Below are 16658 nucleotides of genomic sequence, written 5' to 3' on the forward strand. Positions count from 1 at the left end.
CCAGGGTGACAGTTCTCAAACAGGACAGGACCAGCACCCTTCTGTTCAGAAGCACACAACTCTTCCCTCCCCTTCTTTTTCTTTTCTTTTCTTTTATTTATTTTCCTTCCATAATGAAATTTACTTCATTGTTTATCTTTCTGCCATATGTAATAGCCCTGCATGTTTGAAATGAAGCAATAGATACCAATACAACAAAGGAAATAAAAGTTCCTCAGGACCCAACCATCCTAAGGAAGATGACTGTCCATTTGTCAATGGAGGCCTTTTTTTTTTTTTTTTTTTTTGGTACTAGGGATTGAACTCAGGGGCACTTGACCACTGAACTACATCCCCAGCCCTATTTTGTATTTTATTTAGAGACAGGGTCTCACTGAGTTGAGTTGCTTAGTACTTCACTTTTGCTGAGGCTGGCTTTGAACTCACCATCCTCCTGCCTCAGCCTCCCACGCTGCTAGGATTACAGGTGTATGCCACTGTGCCCGGCTGAGACCATCTTTTTATTAATATTTATGCATAAAGGCATGTACATTGTGTATGATTTAAGGAATGGGATGATGTTATGTGCATTTTTTGTGGATATTTCCTATTCTTTTATCCCCCACCCATTGACATGCCACCAACCTAGTTGTCCTGGGGTACAATTCCTAGGGTTAGAGGGCTTTGATGTGAGTTTTGGATCTGCCACTAAATGATGGTGTGGTCCTAGGTGTCATCAGCCTCCTCTGTTTCTATTTCTTCTCCTATAAAATAGAATAATACTCATGTGTATCTCTGACAGTGGTGAAGGGTATGCTCATTAATCCATATTAAGTCTCAGAACTGAGCCCAGCACAGAGAACTCACTGAATAGCAGCTGAGTGCCACTGCTGCTACAGTTACAGCCACTGTATGCATAGGAGCTACTAGGCACAGAGCATTTTAAAAACAAACATCTTTTGTCTTCAAGAAGTTTCCTGTCTAGTTACAGGGACACCTAGTAACACATGAAAAGAGACTACTGAATAGTGCAAGGTACATTAACTATATTAGAGAAGACTGGAGGGTGCACGGCCTATTAATTCCCAGGTGAATAGAGTAGGCCAGTTGCAGCTAAGTTTCTCAGACTGAGAGTGCCAGCCAAAGACTTGCAGAGCATATAGATGGAGTGGATCTAAAAGACCTGATAGGAATTAAATACAGTAGTTCCCACTATCTACATTTTGTTCTCTGTTGTCTTAGTTATTTTTGATTGACCTTAGTCTAAAATGGAAAATCCCAATAATAAACATTTGTATGTTTTAAATTGCATGCCATTGTGAGTAGTGTGATGAATTATTCCACCTGTAAGTGTGAGGAACATCATCCCTCTTTCCAACATATCCATGCTGTATGCACTACTTGCTAGTCACTTATTAGTTGTCTTGCTTATCAGATCAATTATCATGGTATTGTGGTGTTTGTGTTCACATAGCACTATTTTACCTAATAATTGCCTAAAAATAGTGCTGAAAGGAAGCACCAGGGCCTAAAATGAGGAAGGACCGTAACTCTCATATGTTGTAACTCTGCCATGCTAAATATGATCTAAGAGCAGGAGATACCTTTTATCATCATATTGCAGAGGGATGAAGAGATTAGGCCCAGAGGGCTGGGAACTGAGAGCCTCCTCTCCTTTTTGGTAGGAGAGAATGTTAGAAAGAGTCTGGGACTAGACTGCACTATGTTGGCTGACCTTGCTTGTGCCCCTCATTGATGGGATCCAGCCACATCTCCCTATAGCTGATCTTCGAACAGGTTTTCTCTGTCTCAGGAATGATGCATAAACCCTCGTTTTTATGAGGGGAGACTTTGGTAAACAGATCACAGATAAGAGGTTCTGTCCTACAATTTTCCTTCCTTCTCTTGTCCCCAGCCACATCAACTCTTCCACAAGACAGGACAGGACACATTTTCCTTCTTGGCTCCTCTCCTCTCCCTACATGCCAAACAGGTGCTCCTGATGTGATTGCTGGCAGTCCCCATTCCTCCAGTCCCTGCACCCTCAGTAGCAGCTCTGTTGTGCGCACTGTGCAGACCCATCTTTGAAGAGTCACGCTTACATCCGGGGAGCTGAGCTGCTCCTACAGGGCCTCTTCTCTTCCCATCCCTTTCTTCGCCCTGCTTATTGCAGATGGAAGTCTCTTGCAGCTCAAGACCTACTGCCTCTGTTTGTGCCCACATCAAGCCTTCCTTTTTTTCAGGGCACTGTTCAGCCAGAACTGGGCATGGAGCATGGAACAGGGGAAACACAAAGTTTTATCACAGCCTTGGTCCAACAGGTTTAAATAGAAACACAATGTTTACCATCTTGCCAGTGCTATGAGTTTTCATGTTTTTTCCAAGACTAATTGTGAGCCCTGCTGAAAGGTTTGTGTAGGAAGGAACACTTCTTCTTCCCCTTCAATTTAAACAGCAGCACTAGTTGGCATGACAACCCGCACTATTAAAAGCAAAGCAAGGAGCACTGCTTCCTCTGTGTTTCAGAATGAGCCCACGCTGCTGGGGAGGTTGCTTTCTGGAATTTGACTATTGATGGCTCCATTTTGGCAGAATATTATGGGGTCCTTTTGGAAGGTTGTGTGTATTCTCCCTACATCAATGTGGCAACTTTGTAAAGACAGAAGTGGTATTTTTATCTTTCCCCTTGAACTCCTGTTCATTTGTTTATGATAAATCTTAACAGCACTGTAGTTCTGTGGGGAGAGCCATCTTGCATGGTGATTGTCCCAAAGGGACTGTCAGGGACTGTCGTGGGGAGCCATGGGCCTCTTGTGCAGCCCCACTGGCTCCCATTAATCAATAACTGGACCTGGACCTGGGAGCCAAGGTCCCCGTAAGGAAAAGCATCAGTGTGTCTGAGTGCCACAGACTTGAGCAACCAAAGCAGAATCCCGCTCCCAGTGGACGCTCAATAAAACCTTGCCAAGCATCAGTGCTTCTCATTGGCTGTTTAAGCTGCTCTGCTCTGCTGTCCCTTGATATGCAATGAGTATATCTTCCCCAGTCAGGGACAAAGGTTAGAGATCGCGTGGGAATCAGGCAGCAGAAGGGGAGATGGGCCCAGCTTGGAGCAGAGCCCCTGGACTGATCTCAACTCTCAGCAATCTTTGTGGACCAACTCAGTAGAGACTTCCAGTATCATTTTGTATGTTGGCTTTCCCCAAAGAATCTAAGCCCCTGACATGGCCACTAGAGTTTCCATAGCCCTATTATGGGAGCAATTTTTTTTTTTTTAATGAAGTGTTGGTTTCTTCTTCTGATCCTGTTTAAGCTGCTCCTGTTGCTCCTAGGAATGTTGGCATTTTCATTGAGGGTCACAAGGTATATATGTCATATTTTGTTTGAGCATTTAACATAAAAATTTCTTTAAATATGCTGTTTTATTAATCTTTTTAAAGGGTGCAATTCAGTGGTGGTCAGTTACATTCCCATTGTTATGCAACTATCATCGCTAATTACAATTTTTTTTTCCATCAGTTCAACAGAAACCATACCCATTAATCAATAACTACCCCTCTTCCCTCCCCCTTGCCCTGGTATCCTCTAATCCACTCTCTAGCTCTTGAGTCTGCCTGTCTTGGGTGTCTGTAGGATGGAGTCATGGGGTGCTTGCTTTTTTGTGTCTGGCTTGTTCTTTAGCTGGTATTTTGAAGATTCAGCCACGTTGTAGTGATTCATCTGATGGTGTGTGTCAACCTGTGTTGAACTTTTCTGCCCCAGTCCTGGGATTGAGCCGCCCCGCCCCCCCCCCAACAGGCTGGGCAATGCTCTGCCACCAGCTACCTCCCCACCCTGGTTAACTCTTCAGGAACTGCCACATTCTCTTTTCATAGCAGCTGCACCGTTTTATACTTCACTGCGGTGTGCAGGGTTCTGCATTCCCACAGCCTCACCAGCATGTGCTCTTTGGTCACAGTCATCCTAATATGTGTTAAGTGGTATTTGCTGTGGGTTTGATTTGTGCTTAGTTCCCTCATGACTAATGATATTGAGCATCTTTTCATGTGCTTATGGGCCATTTGTTTGTGTTCTTGGCAGAAGACTGTTCAAGCTCTGTACCCATTTTTAAATTGGGTTTTTCCATTTTATTGTTGAGTTGCAGAGTTCTTTATTTATTAAACATAACTAACTCTTGTCAAATATTTAATTCACCAGGATCTTCTCCCATTCTGTATGTTGTCTACTTACTTTCTTGATAAAGTCCTTCAGTGCATAAAAGTTTTAAATTTTGGTTAAACCTACTGTTGTATATATTTTATCTTTTGTTTCTTATGCTCTTGGTGTCATGTCGAAGAATCCAAGGTTATGAAGATTTACCCCTGTGTTTTCCCCTAAGAGTTTTATAGTTTTTGCTCTTATATTTAGGTTGTTGGTCTGTTTTGGGTTAATTTTGCATATGGAGTGAGGTAAGGATCCAGTATTCTTTTACATGTGGAAATCCAATTACTTCAGCACTGTTTGCTCTTCTATCCCCTGTTGAATGGAGTTGACACCCTTGCAAAAACCAATTGACCATAGACATATGGGGTTTTCCCCTGTGATTTTAATTCCGTCTCCTTGGTCTTGATGTTTATCCGTATTGCAAACAGGCAGCAAGTCACAGGGCCTGTGGGTTGGCAACCCCTGCTTCAGTCCCTTCTAAGATGTTGCCAGCTCTAGATTCTCTGCAGTTCATTGCTCTTCATCATGCTTGGTCTGGGACCCTCTTTGCAGGTTAGCTGACGGGCTACATTCTAGATATTCATGTTGGTTTCTTCATTTAAGCATTTAGTGCATACTGTTTTGTACATGAGGTACCACTGGTCTGCCACTCTCTGATTCCTTCCTTCCTTTGTCCTATCAAGAATGATGCAACCCAGGTGGAGGGCTAAAGTCTGGTGCCCTAAGCCAGGGAGGTAGACCGAGAACAAAACCCAAAGGGAGAGGCCTTTGAGGAGGGGGAGTAGAGGAATGGGATGCCCATTTCCAGACTGTAGTGCACTTGGCAAAGATAAGAAAGAGCAGCAGATCCACAGATGGAGTTGTTTGTGTAGTCCTTAGAGACGCTTCACTTTTGTGCAGACGTGGCCATGTTCCCTTGTGGAGTCAAGAAGAAGACGTGCCAGAGGGTGGCGTCCAGCACTCAAACCCTGTAATAAAGTCTGGGACTTTGAAAACACAACCAACTCCCCACTCCTCCCACAGTGACCAGAGGCAATGATATCATTTCATTTAAGTGTTTGCCAAAGTAATAAAACTTCATAACTCCTCTGCTTGGAGCAGTCTTACTGTTTTAAAGCAAAAAAGAAAAACCGAAGGACTGTGGTGGGGATATGGAGTTTGCTCTGTTTTATTTCCAACATAAGGGAGAAAACTTGAGCAAGCTTTGACAGTGTGTCTGCATTTCCTCGCAATTCAGGAAGGGAGAAGGGAGGGTTTTTGTTTTGTTTTTGTAGTGTGGATTTAATCCAGAGGTGCTTTACCGTTGAGCCATATCCTCAGCCCTGTATTTTTAAATTTTTTTATTTTTTAAAATTTGCATTTCTTACATACATGACAATAATAGAATTCATTACAATCATAATTATCCATTCACAGCACAGTTTTTCATATCTCTTTTGAGACAAGGTCTCACTGAGTTGCTAAGAGCCTCACTATGTTGCTGAGGCTGGCCTCAAACTTGAGCTTTTTCTGTCTTAGCCTCCCAAGTCTCTGAGATCACAGGTGTGTGCTGATGTGCCTGTGCTGTACCACTGAGCCCTGAGAGAGGTCTTTTATTTGGAGATGAGGTCCTGAAAGTGTGCCTTTTAGAAACTTTTCTTGGGCCCAGAATCCTGTGGAGCAGATCTCAAACTTCATTTTAATTTGTGCTTTTATTTTTAGTTAGTTTAGAAATAAGAGCCCTGGACTGAGTATCATGAGACCTAGATTTTGACTTTAGGTCTGCCACCAGGTGACCCTGAGTAGGTGCTGTCTCCTCTCTTGATCTTATTTCCACATCTATAAAGTTAAGAAAGGGATAGAATAATCTCAAAGATCTCTACTTGCTCTATGACTATGTCATTCTGTGAGTCTAAAATAATGGTCCAGGAAGTCTAAAGACTGAGGTGGTTTTTCATTGTTAAAAGTAGAGAAGTGAAATAGTGACCACACGTAGGTTAAATGCCTCTGTGACAAGCATTGTGACACCGCTGAAAGGCACTCCACTTGATGCTGACTCACTAAGTGCATATGATGCAGAGAAGGAAATGGTCCTGATGTGGGGTTCCATGCAATGAGAACTGCCTGGATCCAGCCCATCTGGCTGCTAGGCACAGACAAGGACGGTTCCCTGTGTTACTCTTCTCTTTTGAGGGTGATGGACTTCAGACCTGGGTGTCAGGCTAAGTGGGAGAGGTGCCTAATGATTTCTGCCCCTTCCCATGTGGGTTTTGGTTGCTGACTTTCAGTCTTGAATTCCCAAAATAGACACTGGCTTCTCCTTGCTGTGGCATTGTGCAGCTGTCACCCAGTTGGTGTCATTGGTCTGTGCGCACAAGGAAGGTAATTGACTAATGCCTTCCTCTGACAGAGGAGCGTCTCGTTCCCAGAGCCCGTCAAGGTGGATGCATGTGAAAAGCCAAAAGAGACTGGACAAGCACAAGCCCTAGCTTCAGAGGGAGACATTCTTGAAGTGACATTTAGATGACCACTCAAATGATTAGGATGCCCTGTAGGGTCTCAAGACTATATCCATGGCATCATGCGAGTGCTACCTGAGCTTCAGAGAGGTGGCAAGTGTGATCCCTGAATGTACCTGTCTTTCTCGGTAGGACATAATACTGCTGCCATGTCCACTTCTTTTCTTACAAGGAAGGTGATTTGGAGATGTCACCTCCAGCTTTGTGTGGGTGACTCGGATCTGTAGTTCTGGATTCGACCCTGTATTCCCTTCCCTAGGCCTCGCCACCCTATCCACCTGATACCAGGAGTGAAAAGGGGCCGGAATCTCACTCTTGTCCCTCCTGTCCACTCTCCTTGTGCCCTCTTCTGGCACCCCACACCACTTCACAGGAGTTCCCACAGCCCCCCCTGCCCTTGTCATCCCCTCTTTGGACTACCCTGTTTCACAAAAGCAGCATCCACAGCTGTCACATTACAGCATTTGCTCAGGCAGATGCCCTCTGGGGCATTTGCCACGCATCACTTCACTCAACCCTGAAACAGCCCATGGCTGGGGAGGGAGGGACCTGGACCAAGCCTGGGCAGCCTGGCCCAAGAGCCAGCACCTTCACCACACCACAGGGCTGCTCTCCTCCTCCCCAGCTTTACCACACCAGGCCCTCGTCCTCCAGCAGCCTCTGACACGTCCCACCGGGCACAGACCCCTGCCATCTGTGAAGTATATTTTTATCAGGGATTCTTTCCCATGAAACCATCACTAAAAGGTTTTTTTGTTTTATTTTTGTGGTGCTGGGGATTGAACTCGGCGCCTTGCACACATGCTAGGCTAGCACTCCACTACAGGGCTCTGTCCCCAGCCTGCTGTAAATGCTTTTTATTTTATTTTATTAGCATATATTCTGTCCCCACCTCCCTTCAACATTAAAACTGGACATTTTTACTGTCACAGATATAAATGAGTATCCTTAAAAGGGCCAGTTAAACAATGGGGTGAGCAACTCCCCATCTCAAGGGAGGTCGTGAATGGCAATTTACCCTGTAGACAGCCCAGGTTCCTTTCTACATAGATGCATTCCATGAGCGGGGGCTTGTATCACTTGACTTTTATGGCAACAGAAGAGACAGTGTGTCAGATGTCCGCATTGTGTGCAAGGTGTTGGGATTTGGGGAGTGTCTGGAGCTTCTGATGCTATCTGGGCTGGCATGCTGTCACACGCATCCTGAGGATGCCAAGAGCCAGTTCATAATTGTTGACTTGCGTTTCCTTTCTTTTCGACACCCCTTTGACTTATCATGAGATGTAGGTTGCTATAGTTATGAGAAGTCTGAGCTGGGAAGGACTGTGGAAGATGCTATGTGTAGAGGAAACGTGTGGCCCGCTACTCCCTTGTCCAGTTGAGCCTTTGAGATGACTGGAGGTGATCACCAGCTGCCGCAGTGCTGGTGGGTGGTACAGGATCAGTCATACATCTTTACCTTTCCACAAGCTGGGGAGGTTACAGGACCCCCATTAGCAGGAAAGGTATCACTGCATCTCTGAAGCAGGCTGGGGAACACATGGCCTTTTACTTAGCTACACTTAGCTTTATGCAGCAGGAGAGGGCCTGCTAAGTGGAGTGTGAGTGGCATGTCTGCAACTGAAGTCTCAGAGGAGCAGAGTGCCGTGGTTATAAGCCCAGGCTCTAGAATTAGATAGCCTGCTTCACACCCAAGTTCACCACCAGCTCTCCGAGACCTTGTGTGGTCACTCAGCACCCCTGTGCATCAGGATCCTTACCTGTGACAAGGTGATACTCACACCTGCCTAGACCTGTAGGGTGGTTAGGACGACCTAGGGAGGCAGAGCTTGAAAGGCAGTGGGAGCAGTGCCTGGCTGCATCGCAGGCGTCACCAGAAGAGAAGAGAGTAACAGGCACACATTCTGGTCCAGCTCTGCTGCACTGCGCCATGTTTTCTTTTTTTTTTTTTTAATTTTTATTTATTTTTTTTAGTCATACATGACAGTAGAATACATTTTGATATATGATACATACATCTGTACCATGTTTTCAAGGGTCTCACGTTGAATACTTTTCTAAAAGGAGGAAAGTCAGTACTATAAATTTGAGTGTTCATATATTGAGAGGAATAAAATGACCAGTATTATGCAGTTTATTGCATCTTCTTTTGTAACATAAGAATGTTAAAAAGAAATTTAAAGAGGTAAGAGCTAGTTTTTCTGTAGCACTTACTAGCCTGTATCTGAGGTGCTGTTTCTTGGGCTTTTCAAGTATTAACTACTTGACTCTCTCTGATTGCTGTTATAGCTCCCAGTTTACAGTGAGGATCTAGGTGCAAGAGGTTAATTGGCTGCCCAAATGCACACACCTAGTGCATGGTGATGCTTAGATTACTTATTTTGTGGATTCCCTATCCAGAGGGTTCCCAGGCAAAGGCTGTACAAACAACTACCTGCTGGGGCTGCAGGTAGGGCTTGTTGCCAGGGGAGCCTGAGGCATTTGCTTCCGGCCTTGGTTGTAGATGATAAAACTTGACTTGCTAACTCAAGCAGGAAAAGCACCTGTCAGTCTGCACTGCTTAGCTTGCAAGATCCAGAGGAGGCTGAAGAACAGACCTGAGCAGACAACAAGAGGCCACAGTGCATTCAGAAGGCCTCTACCTGCCTGTTGCCTCTGAGACCCCCCAGTGGGAGGGGCCTCTAGGATTAGGAACTGTGATCCCTCCCTACACCTCTAGCTCCAGATTCATGCCCAGCCCCTGATTGGCTCTGCCTAGGTCATGTGATAGCTTCCCATTGCATCCCTTCTCTCTGGGTTGTCCTGGCTTCTCCCCCAAAATCAAAAGAGTTTTGAAGTGACAGGCAGTCAAAATGACAAACATCCTCTACCCTGGGGCTTCACCCAGATGCTGTGCATAGTCCCCCTAGCCTCAGGACTCTGTGACCCCTCTCTGCCAGGGCCAGGGCTGTCTTCTGCTGTTTTCCTGCAGCACCTGGAATGGAGCATGACACCAATTAGGCTTCCAGTAACTGTTCTGCGCCAACTGTAATGAGTGTGTTAGCCTTTGGCACAAAGGAAACGAAGGATGCACACTTATTTATAGATCTAGCTTTTGATTCAGAACAGTTTGTTTCTTGCCTGAGCTCCTTTTGTTTATCAGGAAAACAGTTGATGTTTATCATTCCTCTTAGGAAAGGAAGAAGAAAAGGCATTTCAACATTTAAATGTTTCTGTGTATATATTTAAGTACTTAGTGCTTATATTGCAGTGAATTAGCAGAGTAGGGCTGTTAGAACAAGCTTCAGTTTTAATTTCCATCTATGCTTCTCTCTCCATATCCTGGCTCCTCTGCCTAATTCAGCCACTGCGATTATCATCCTCGCTTCCTCTTCCTCCATCACCGCTCATCCCCCAACCCCACTCAGTTTCTAAGACTTTTCATTGTTCACAGCGCCCCCTCACTCCTGCCCTGCCCGCCCATCCAGCCATGCCACCCTTCATCCTGCCCACTTGCTCTCCAGCAGGCTGCTCTGGTTTCCCCGCAGTGCTTCTTAAAGGCACAACAGCTGCTGGTTGCAATTGGAAAGGCTCAGGGGTCAGATTTAGATGTGGCTCTGTCACTCGGTATCTGTGCTGGTGCAGGATGGGTCCTGATGGAAACAGCAGAGCCAAGGGTACAGTGCCTTGACCAAATTGCCTCCACCACAATAGCCTGGAGGGAGGCAGTAGTCCATGATCTGCGGCTCCTTCTCCACCAGGGGCCAGGCACTTCCTTTTTCTACTCTTCTAGCAGATGGCTTGTCCTGCTCGCCACCTCCTGGCTGCCCTACCTCCAGCTTTGAAGGGGCAGGGCTGGGGCGTAGTGTGTGCTACCTGAGGACACCCTCCTCTTAATAGGCTTCCGGGCCAACCCAGGCAGCAGCTCCTGCTGACCTCATGCTATCTGAGTGGCGTTTGTGGCTGCCCTCAAGTTGTTGACCAAGCACGTTGCCAGGGTCCCTCTTGCTCGGGACCACCCATCCCATACCATCACTCATCACATGGTAGGTGCCTCCAGCTGCTCACGACTTGCTTTTTAATACAGTATGCTTTAGTTAGGGAAGGTTTTCATGGTAACCAAGGTGCATGGTGTTCATATGATCTTCTCTGCAAGGAACATTTAGGATCCTGGAATTCTTTTTTCTCCTCTCCGACCACCTCACTTTGCCTTTATCATGACCTCCAGCTTTTCACTTACTCTGTGATTCTTGTCTTTTGGCCCCTGGCCACTAACCTTCTTTGCATTCATTAATCTGAGAGTATCACCCTCATTCTCTTTTCCTGGGCCAGCTCCAGAGCATCATAGAGAAAAATGGCAGCAGGGAGCCGTGGGTGCCATGGCATGGCCAAACCACAGTTTAAGGCAGTCCTCATGTGAGCAGTGTGAGGTTTTCCTTGTTGTTCAAAACTTTTTTTCTTTCCTTCCTCTTTCTAAATTCATAGCCCCACTTCCTTTTCCTCCCAGCAGCTACCTCATCCCCCTTGACAGAGCAGTGGTAGGTTGTCAGGGCCACCTTAGTTCTCTCGCCCTCCTCCAAGACCCTGGCCTCCTCTCAGCAGGCCTGTTGGACAGAGACCTGGTGTCTTTCGCCTTCCGGGGCCTCTCACTCCTGGGTGTCTTCTCCTTGCCTGTTCCTTCCTCCACATTGGAGACTTGATCCAGCTGCCTCCATGAAGAACAAGGACATAGAGGAGTGGCCCTTCTTCACCCCCGCGCCTGTGCCCCTGTCTTCCACTCACAATCTGGAGTCTTCCTCCATCTTGCCTTCAGCTGCCCCTTGGAGCTGGGCCCACTGGTAGGTCCAGCAGCTGCTTGGCCTCCACTGCGTCCACCCCATTGCTTCCCTCCCTGAGGCCATTCGGTATCCTAACACACCCTCTCCTCACCTCAGGAGCCCCACTTCAGTTTCCTTCCCTGGCTCCTCTCTCCTCCTCCTTCAAGAGAGATGCTTCCCACCCTGCCACTGTGGCCTGTCCTTGCTGATTCTGAAGCCCTTGGCCGTTTCATGCCCCTTCTTCCAGGCCAGCTTCATGGTGGTCCCTCCTCCCCTCAGTCCCCCACATCTTCCTGCGGCTCTGGTGTGATTGCGTCACTCTCTGCAAGGACCTGACTCGTCACTTGGCTCTTTGTAGGGTGTATGTCACGACTGGGCTGTGGCAGAGGGTGAAGGCAGTCACGCTATCGTGCAGTTATGGTGGCAAGAGGGCAAAAGAGTAAGGGGCATGGGGGGTAGTGGGGGACAGCTTTGGGAAGAGCTATCATCTCAGGCTCTGCAGCCGCCCTAGCCTGACCCCATTCCTGCCGCATGCGGGGCTGGGTGTGCACTGGACATGCCGTGGCCAAGTGGAAGCGCAGCCTCTTCCTGGGGTGCCTCCCCCACCCCATATCTGTGTGGTCTCCCTCCTCTCCTCGTTGTCGCAGTCCACTCAGCGGCCTGGCGACCTGGCTGCAGTGCCTGTGAGCGCTTCACAGGACCATGGCTCCCCCGGGACACGTGTGAGTTTGGACCTTGTGTGGGGGTTGTTCATGTGTCTGCCTCTTCTCTGTCCTCCATCAGAGCTACTTGAGATCAGGGATTATCAGGGATTGTGCTCCATCAACCACAAGTCGCCCGCCTTTGGCTCTGTGCACCAGGCTTCGGGCTCCTCGGGAGGCCTTTGCTGAAGGGAAGCTCAGTGTGTGCAGGCTCCCGTGGTCCAGTGCCGATCTCAGATGTCTGTCTGTTATCTTTCTAAACCAGTGCTTAGAAAGAGCCATGAAGTTCACCTTCGAGGAGTTCCACCTCTGGTACCAGTTTGCTCTGTCACTGATGGCTGCTGGAAAGGTGAGTTGCCCTGTGCGCCCAGCCCCGTGTCGATGCTGCCACTGACCCCGAGGGCTGAGGAGCTCCATTTCAGTTTGTCCTGTGGTCCTTTCATAAGGGCAATCAACTCGAATAATTTGGAGGCCAAGATGGAGGGATATAGCACTGAAAAGAAAAATTCTGAAGTGTTTGCCTTTTTCTAGCTCTTGTCACTTGTGTGAAAGGGTCATGGCTTAAACTAAGGCTCGTTCTGACCCTTGCTCTCCTTTGAGAATGTAAACGTACTTCTGGAGGGGGTCTTGGTTAACTTTAGTAATGTGTGTGTGCCATCAGGCTGTGTGATTCTGCACTGGGTGGCAGCCTAGGCTGATCCACAGCACAGGGCCCCAGGGCAGGTCCCCTAGTGCCTCAGTTTGCTCTTCAGTAAAATGGAGCAATAATAGTATCTGCTTTGTAGAATAATTATCAGGCAAATGAGCTCAAGTGCAGAAGAGCTTATGGTGGTAGCCCCACTATGTGCATGCTTAATAAAGGAGGTAGCCATTGCTTTTCTTGTTAATTTGTGCAGTTTAGTGAATTTGATACTTAATGAATTGTTAAGTTTGAGGTATAAAATTCTCTGGGCCAAGTGGACTCAGCAATTTAATATGGTATGGTTTAAATTGGATGGTTAATATTTACCATAACATAGATTTCCACTGTCTACTACTTTCCTGTTTTTACAGTGTCGGTAGTAGGGTGAGGCTTGGGAGCATTCCCACTTGTCTTTAGCCACGGTTTACTCCCAGCCACGCAGCAGGCCCAGCTCTGATTATCTCTGTACCCGGGACCCACTGGGTTAGAAAACTTCAATAAGAGGGAGCCCAACCAAAATTCCCTGAAGGCATTATTAGTATTTGGTCCCATCCAAAATTTTGAGTTTCACAGAAGTCATCTCCCCTCATAAGTCTGCTCGGGCCGTGAAGGTGCTGAAAGAGTGTATCCGCCTGAAGCCCGACGACGCCACCATCCCGCTGCTCGCTGCCAAGCTGTGCATGGGCTCCCTGCACTGGGTGAGTAGGGCCGCCCACTCCACGGTAGGAGACTCAGGACAGACACCACCTTTTCCACGCCCAGGCACAGGGGCACCAGGATGAGGCCCTTTAGTGCTCCAGGCCTGGGCCCCTGACCTCCGCAGGCCCTGCCCACACACCCCAAGGACAGAGAGGAATAGGATATTCGGGGATACTTCACATTTTCTTTTTTGTGGAAATATGATTCAGAAGTAGCAGGGATGCGGTAGTTTGGAATCCATGCCCAGGTATATCTTACTGATCACAAGCACCCCAGGACTGTGAGGAGTATGCCCCTGAATTATTCACCCTTAGCTCAGCCTGGGGATCTCTGAGAAACAGCGTCACCCTCTGCCTCATTCCTCTTCCTTCACGTTTGCTTTCTTCAAATATTTTGTTGAGATTTGCATTTGGCAATAGTCTGATTTGTTATAGTTTTAGTATCTCAAAATGTATCGCTACAGTAGAAAATAGAAAACAGACTAATTGCTGAGATGTGGTATAGATAACTGTTACATAAATGTAGTTTCATCTTTTCTAACTCCATATCAAGGTCAGGCAGGTGCTGGGGAGTCAGGCTGCTGGCTAACTTTGACTCTGCTCCTCCACCATGGCCCTTGCTGCCTGGCTCTTCCCGGGTGTTCCCCAGCAGAAGGGAGGAAGCCTTATGAAGAAAGTGACCACTTTTTTTTCATTTTGCTTGAGAAAATGGAGAAAAAAGAAAGCATGCTCTCACCTGAAGCAGCTGTGGCATGGCACAGGGTGGTCATGTAGATTCTGGCAGTTCAGAGGCTGCAGGTAGAGGAGCAGTGTGGGCAGGTGGTGAGCAGAGGAGTGGACCAACCCTGGGGCGTGGAGCATGCCAGCCTCCAGCAGTGATTCTGCTGCCCTCCGGATTCTAGCTGAAGCTCTAATTATTACTGTAACATATACATCTCTAAACACTTCAGATAAACCCCTTTTTAAAAAATAGGAGTTACAAATCTCATCTGTATATTTTTTCTTACATTTTTGTTAAATTTTTCAAACACCACAGTAGCTTGACCACAGTAGTCAAGTGTATAATGAACTCCATGAACCATCACCAGCTTCAATAATAATCAACATTTGCCACACTTTCAAAGGAACAGATCTTATTATTCTTGCCTCTAATGAATTGTGCCAGAGGTCTTTGCATGTGGTTTACAGGTGCACATTTCTCCTTGGAATCTGCTGGAGAGACATCCATGTGTTGTATTCTGTCAAAAAAAGATAAGAGTTTTGAAAATTTTAATAGTTTGTGGCAAAAAATATCCGAGCCTAAGTGGGTTCTTTATATCATAGAAAAAAAAAAAAGTAAAGACCCAAACACAAAACATTCCAAGAACTTTATTCTTTACAAATATGTTTAATTGAACTTCTGAACACCTAGCATGACCTCATTACAAGACCAATCCATAAAAAATAAAGATGAAAAAGATATAACCCTGCCAAATATGAAAGTGACTTTGAAAAAGAAGGAAAATAAGCAAAGAAGGAAAATGAAGGGAAAAAAAGAGGCTGGATAGGAGAGTTAAGGACTCTTAGAGACTCTAAGGAGGAAGCAGAATCATCAGAGTGGAACTGGAAGATTCAGGAGCTATTTTCAAAATGACTCATCAGAATTCCATTTTGGGCAGCAAGTGCTTATGGGAACTCATGTTAGAAATTCTGCAGGTGGTTGGTTGTTGTTGTTGTTGTTTTTCACTTGTCTCATTTTTCAGTTAGAAGAGGCTGAGAAGTTTGCCAAAACAGTCGTTGATGTGGGAGAGAAAACGTCAGAGTTCAAGGCCAAAGGCTACTTGGCTCTGGGGCTCACGTACAGTCTGCAGGCCACTGACGGTGAGAAGTTCCTCCTGTGGAGCCTGGGTCTGCGCTGCAGGGCCCCATGGTCCCCTTCTGTCTGGGGAGGGTGCAGAAGTGGGGTCATTCTGACATAGCTGTGGGGACCCTAGTGCTCTGTCCTCTGCTGGTGTCACCACAGGCTCCTCGCTGATGGATGCAGAGCACCTGCTGTGAGGTGGAGAGATGATTCCCGTACCTGGCCTTATACTTGCTTCAGCCCCAGCCCATGACCTGGGCCATTCCCTAGTGAAAGGATGTTGGCTCTTAGGTGCAGGGTGGTAGAAGAGTTCAGGGGCAGACACTGCCAGAAAGCATCCTTTGACTGAGCAGGAGCTCTCCACTCACACATTTTAATTCATGGCTATGCACACATGCAGTGCAACACTCACCAAATAACGATGGCTCTTTGAGGCAGTGATTTTATATGGTTTAGATATGCTTAAAGTTTTGGTGGATGGACTTCTGGCTATTTTTTTCATTTTATTTTATTTATTTATTTTTGGTACTGGGGATTGAATCCAGGGGAACTTAATCATTGAGTCACATCCCTAGCCCTTTTTATTTTTTATTTAGAGACAGGATCTAAATAGGGCCTTACTCAGTTGCTGAGGCTGGTTTTGAACTCATGATCTTTCTGCCTCAGCCTCCCGAGCTGCTAGGATTATAGGCATGCGCTGCTGCATCTGGCCTAATTGTGTTTTATATATATTAATGAAGTTTTCAATGATATGTTTATGGAAAGTACAAGTCAATAGTTGTTTTTCTGATCTCATCCTTTTAACATGTTATTAAATATAATGTGACTACAAAGACATCCCCTCACGTAGAACTTAATGAATTAGTGTAAGGCATATGCCCTTGTAACCACCAGCCTGCTCAGCTGTTAAGGAGATAGAATCTTGCTGGCCACCTGGGGAGCCCCCTAGATCACCCTACCAGTCAGAAACCCCATTCACCATTAGGAGAAAATACTATCCTATGTTTTTAGTATATACTTTCATATATTATGTGTGTGTGTGTGTGTGTGTGTGTGTGTGTGTGTGTATGAAATTTACAAATTATCCCTGATTCTTTCCTCTGCCCTAAAATATTGACCCTGGGGAAGTATCGCATATCAATTACTTTTCAATAACGAATCTGGGGCTAATTTTCCATGTACACGTGATCCATTGACCATACTCAGCACATCACCTCATAGATAGTAGACTTGCAGGGAGGAGTAAGTTTCCAGCCACAGC

At 46.4% G+C, this 16658-nt stretch overlaps 1 protein-coding gene across 4 annotated transcripts in view; it reads left to right on the forward strand.

The window, feature by feature from the left end:
* The window catches only part of Ttc7b (tetratricopeptide repeat domain 7B), a 234360-nt gene that overhangs the window by 127621 nt on the left and 90081 nt on the right, over positions 1–16658 (forward strand). For all 4 annotated transcript variants that reach the window (XM_076849750.2, XM_076849751.2, XM_076849753.2 and 1 more), the window contains 3 exons: positions 12443–12526; positions 13453–13557; positions 15300–15417. In XM_076849750.2, the coding sequence (XP_076705865.1) occupies positions 12443–12526; positions 13453–13557; positions 15300–15417 (307 nt within the window). The remainder of the gene's footprint in view (positions 1–12442; positions 12527–13452; positions 13558–15299; positions 15418–16658) is intronic.

This window comes from Callospermophilus lateralis, chromosome 3 (assembly GCF_048772815.1).
Source record: "Callospermophilus lateralis isolate mCalLat2 chromosome 3, mCalLat2.hap1, whole genome shotgun sequence".
NCBI classification, from domain to species: domain Eukaryota; kingdom Metazoa; phylum Chordata; class Mammalia; order Rodentia; family Sciuridae; genus Callospermophilus; species Callospermophilus lateralis.